Source organism: Penaeus vannamei, chromosome 25, assembly GCF_042767895.1.
Source record: "Penaeus vannamei isolate JL-2024 chromosome 25, ASM4276789v1, whole genome shotgun sequence".
Classification (NCBI taxonomy): Eukaryota; Metazoa; Arthropoda; class Malacostraca; order Decapoda; family Penaeidae; genus Penaeus; species Penaeus vannamei.
This window is the reverse complement of record NC_091573.1, coordinates 5,147,815-5,153,841: the sequence shown is the minus strand read 5'-3', so window position 1 is coordinate 5,153,841 and position 6,027 is coordinate 5,147,815. Positions and strand designations below refer to the sequence as shown.

At 47.6% G+C, this 6,027-nt stretch overlaps 1 protein-coding gene across 1 annotated transcript in view; it reads left to right on the top strand.

Moving 5' to 3' along the window:
* The first annotated feature begins 5,655 nt into the window (after nucleotides 1–5,655).
* Nucleotides 5,656–6,027, top strand: part of LOC113816588 (eukaryotic peptide chain release factor subunit 1) — a 2,709-nt gene continuing 2,337 nt past the window's right edge. The window contains exon 1 of the mRNA XM_070138883.1: nucleotides 5,656–5,929. Coding sequence (XP_069994984.1) covers nucleotides 5,656–5,929 — 274 coding nt within the window. The remainder of the gene's footprint in view (nucleotides 5,930–6,027) is intronic.

Sequence of the window (6,027 nt, the reverse complement as noted above, 5' to 3'; positions counted from 1 at the left end):
GAGTAGGAAAAGGAAGGGAAGCAGGAGGAGGAGGAGGAGGGAGGAAGAGGGGAGGAGGAGGAGGAGGAGGAAGAGGAGGAGGGAGGAAGGAGGAGGAGGAGGAGGAGGGAGGGAGGAGGAAGAGGAGGAGGGAGGAGGAAGGAGGAGGAGGGAGGAGGAAGGAGGAGGAGGAGGAGGAGGGAGGAAGAGGGGAGGAAGGAGGAAGGAGGAAGAAGGAAGAAGGAAGAAGGAGGAGGAGGAGGAGGTGGAAGGAGGGAGGAGGAGGAGGAGGAGGAGAAGGAGGAGGAGGTGGAAGGAAGGGATGGAGGAGGAGGAGGAGGATGCTGGCGCGGAAGTCGTGCGGAGGCGAGCGTCGGGCCGGGAATCGTAGTGACAGAAGTTCCCACGGCAGGGGGCTGAGGGTTGGCGAAGGGGGGGGGGGGGGGGGGTAGGGGGGGGAAGAGGTTGGGGAAGGGTTGAGGGTAGGGTTGGGTGTAGGGTTGGAGGAAAGGGTGGGTTGGGGAAGGATTGGGGGTAGGGTTGGGGAAAGGGTTGGGGAAGGGGTTGGGGGAAGAGTTCGGGAAGGGTTGGGGAAGGGTTGGGGCGGGCGCACTGGGGCGGGTTGGGGCGTGCTAGGGCGTACTGGGGCGGGCTGGGGCGAGTTGGGGCGGGCGTACTGGGGCGGGTTGAGGAAGGGTTGGGGCGTGCTGGGGCGTACTGGGGCGGGCTAGGTCGGGTTGGGGCGGGCAGGAGACCGTGGTGCAGATGCTATGGTGCTGAGGCTATGTTGCTGAGACTATGTTGCTGAGGGCGTGGTGCTGGTATTATGTTGCAGCTGACATGTTGCAGCTGACATGTTGCATCTACCATGTTGAATCTACTTTGTCGCATCTACCCTGTTGTAAATATCATGTTGCATCCACCATATTGAATCTACCATGCTGACTCTAACATATCGTATCTACCCTGTTGCATCTACAAAAACCTCAACTACCATGTTGCATCTACCAAGTTGAATCTACCACACTGCACCTACCATATCGCACCTACCATGCCCCACCTAATCATTCTACATCTACCACGAAAACGATGATGCTGATGACACTGAGGCAACGATGATGACACTGAGACGACGATGCTGCGGCGAGGATGACACTGAGACGACCAAAAGGGCTTCTGAAGCGAGCGACCACGACTCTGAAATCCCGAGCCGTGACGTGCCTCTGGCGGGGACACGAGGCTCACTGGGGCCCTTGGGTGACGGGGCTTCGGCGGCGGCGGTGTCCAAGCTCTGATTTATTATTTATGTTTATCTGATTTATAAGCTCTGATTGGTCTGACTCTGAGTGGGTTTGGTGTATTCCATTTGGGTCATTTTGGTGGGAGGGGGGATGGGTGGGGGTGGGTGGGGAGAGGGGGTGAGGATATATATATATATATATATATATATATATATATATATATATATATATATATATATATATATATATATATATATGTAAATATATATATATATATATATATATATATGTATATATACATATATTTATATATATATATATATATATATATATATATATATATATATATATATAAATGTATACATATATATATATATATATATATATATATATATATATATATATATATATATATATAAATAATATGTATATATATATAAGGTAGATATAAATATATATATATATATATATATATATATATATATATATATATATATATATATATATATATATATATATATATATATATATATATAAATATATATATATATATATATAGGAAGCCAGGCTGCTCCTCGGACACAGCTTCGCTCTCTCGTTAGTCTTCGTCCACTGCTTCCTCTTCAGCTTGTGAGGCGGGTTTGCGACTAAGTTGCAGGCACTTGTAGTAGAAGAAATCGAAAAATATCTGGCTGAGACGACCGAGAGTTGGCATAGCCATTGGTTCCCTTTCGGGAGGCTGAAAAAGCGACACGCACTTCGAGATGAAATCGAGAAATAGGTGAATGAGCCGGCGGAGTTGTCTCTCCTGTGCAGGCTCATTTTCAACGTCGACAGCGTGAGGCTAAGGCTAGGCCCGCAGCCTCCTTCTGATCGCCTTGACCAGCGTCAAAAGGCTACACAAGAAGCCGCAACAGAATCCCACGTAGAAAGGAGCTATCGTCAGCTAGGCCGACCTTTTCGACTCCAAACCCTCGAGCGCAATCCTGTAGAAGCTCCTCCGCCACTTGAGAGACTCTACCTCCCTGGCGAGAGGCACGAAGGGGGCGCAGAAGTCGAGGACGGAGGTCAGGAACGTCGGAGTCTCCTTTGAGATCTCGCTGAGGCGCGGAGCGAGCAGCTCCCGGAAAAACTAGCCAAGCCTCGAGTGCCCGAAGTAGTGCTGTTCGTGCAGGGTTTGCAGCAGCTGGCTCCGCGGGTCTTGGACTTCCTTCGTTGAGGATCTCAGGTGCAGGCCGTGCGAAAGCCAGAAAGTTGCGTAGGGCGCGATGGCAGCAATAATTAATAAAAGGTAGGACATATTGGAATAAATGAGAAAAAAGCCATGACTTAGATACGGATATTCAACTAAAGGTGACCAACCGGGCCAGTGTACCGCGTCTCTCGGTGGTGGTGGTTGGGGGTGGGGGGGTCGGACCGCCATCCCTCGGCTTCGGCGTTTCGTAGGCACATGTTATAATGGTAGGCTTTGGGCGACTAAAAATGGAGGGGGGGGGGGTTAAGGAACGAAAACATATATATATATATATATATATATATATATATATATATATATATATATATATATATATATATATATATATATATATATATATATATATATATAGTTTTACACTACGGTAGTGAAACCTGGGCGTTATCCTGTGCCTTGGAGTCTCGTCTTGATGCCTCTGTAACAGGTCCTTGCGGCGGATCACGGGGCACTGTTGGCGGGTCACGTGTCCGACCAGCGGCTGCACCGTCAGACTAGAACAATATGAATAAATTTTCTAATCCGTTGTTGATGCCCGTTCTATTTTTATATATACATATATATGAACATATACACACACAAACAAGACCATGAAAATATACACACACACACACGACCATGAACATACACACACACACACACACGACCATGAACATATACACACACACACGACCATGAACATACACACACACACACACGAACATGAACATACACACACACACACACGACCATGAACATATACACACACACACACGACCATAAACATATACACACACAAACAAGACCATGAAGATATACACACACACACACGACCATGAACATACACACACACACACACACGACCATGAACACACAAACACACACACGACCATAACCACACACACACACACACACGACCATAAACAAACACACACACACACACACGACCATAAACATACACACACACACACGACCATGAACATATACACACACAAACAAGACCATGAAAATATACACACACACACACGACCATGAACATATACACACACACACACACGACCATGAACATATACACACACACACGACCATGAACATACACACACACACACACACGACCATGAACATATACACACACACACGACCATGAACATACACACACACACACACGAACATGAACATACACACACACACACACACGACCATGAACATATACACACACACACACGACCATAAACATATACACACACAAACAAGACCATGAACATATACACACACACACACGACCATGAACATACACACACACACACACACGAGCATGAACATATACACACACACACGACCATGAACATACACACACACACACACGAACATGAACATACACACACACACACACACGACCATAAACATATACACCCACACACCCACACACGACCATGAACATACACACACACACACGACCATGAACACACACACACACACACACACACACACGACCGTGAACATACACACACACACACGACCATGAACATATACACACACTGACACGACCATGAACATACACACACACACAAGACCATGAATATATACACACACACGACCATGAACATATACACACACACACACACACGACCATGAACATATACACACACACACACGACCATGAACATATATACACACACACACGACCATGAACATACACACACACACACGACCATGAACATATACACACACACACGTCCATGAACATACACACACACACACACACACGACCATGAACACACACACACACACACGACCATGAACATACACACACACACACACACGACCATGAACATATACACACACACACGGCCATGAACATACACACACACACACACATCCATGAACATATACACACACACACGACCATGAACATACACACACACACGACCATGAACACACACACACACACACGACTATCAACATACACACACACACACGGCCATGAACATATACACACACACACGACCATGAACATACACACACACACACACGTCTATGAACATACACACACACACACACACACACACACACGTCCATGGACATATACACACGTACACGAGCATGAACATACACACACACAAACGACCATGAACATACACACACACACACACGACCATGAAAATATACACACACACACGACCATGAACATACACACACACACACGACCATGAACATACAAACACACACACACGACCATGAACAAATACACACACACACGTCCATGAACATATACACACAAACGACCATGAACATATGTGTATATGTTCATGGCCGTGTGAACATACACACACACACACACGACCATGAACATATACACACACACACGTCCATGAACATATACACACACACACGTATATGAACATACACACACACACACGACCATGAACATATACACACACACACGTATATGAACATACACACACACACACGACCATGAATATACACACACACACACACACGACCATGAACATATACACACACACACGGCCATGAACATACACACACACAAACATCCATGAACATATACACACACACACGACCATGAACATACACACACCCACGACCATGAACACACACACACACACACGACTATCAACATACACACACACACACGACCATGAACATATACACACACACATGACCATGAACATACACACACACACACACACGACTATGAACATACACACACACACACACGTCCATGAACATATACACACGTACACGAGCATGAACATACACACACACAAACGACCATGAACATACACACACACACACACGACCATGAAAATATACACACACACACGACCATGAACACACACACACACACACGACCATGAACATACAAACACACACACACGACCATAAACAAATACACACACACACGTCCATGAACATATACACACACACGACCATGAACATATACACACACACACACGACCATGAACATATACACACACACGACCATGAACACACACACACACACACACGACCATGAATATACACACACACACACACACACGACCATGAATATACACACACACTCGCACGCGCGCGCGCGCCCCCACACTTCCTTACCCTTGGCCAAGAGGGCCCGAACCCGCCTCAAGCGCAGACGCGCCAGTCGCTCGCATCTTCTCAAGCGGTTTCTCGACGCAGCGAGACATGGCGCAGGCGCTGGCAGAGAAGCTCTCGCGAGAGAGGCTGACCTCCGCCTTGGAGCGCGCGTCAAAGGCTCTCAAGAAGAAGCTGGCCGACGACTTCGAGCCGGAGAAGATCCCGGAGATAGTGGACCAGCTCCTCCGTCTGCAGGAGGAGGAGGACATCGAGCTGAAGAGCGCCGACGTCCCTCAGCTGCGCCGGGAGCTCGCGGGGCTGCCTCGGGCGGACGCCTCCAAGGATCTAGCCCTGCGGGTTCTGGAACTCTTCCAGAAGAGCGGTAGAGGTCGCAAGGAGACCTGCGCTGAGTAGGACGGGGCTGGAGGGCAACAGGACGACGCGACGCCCTCCACATCCCAGGAGCAGGCTGATCAGTCG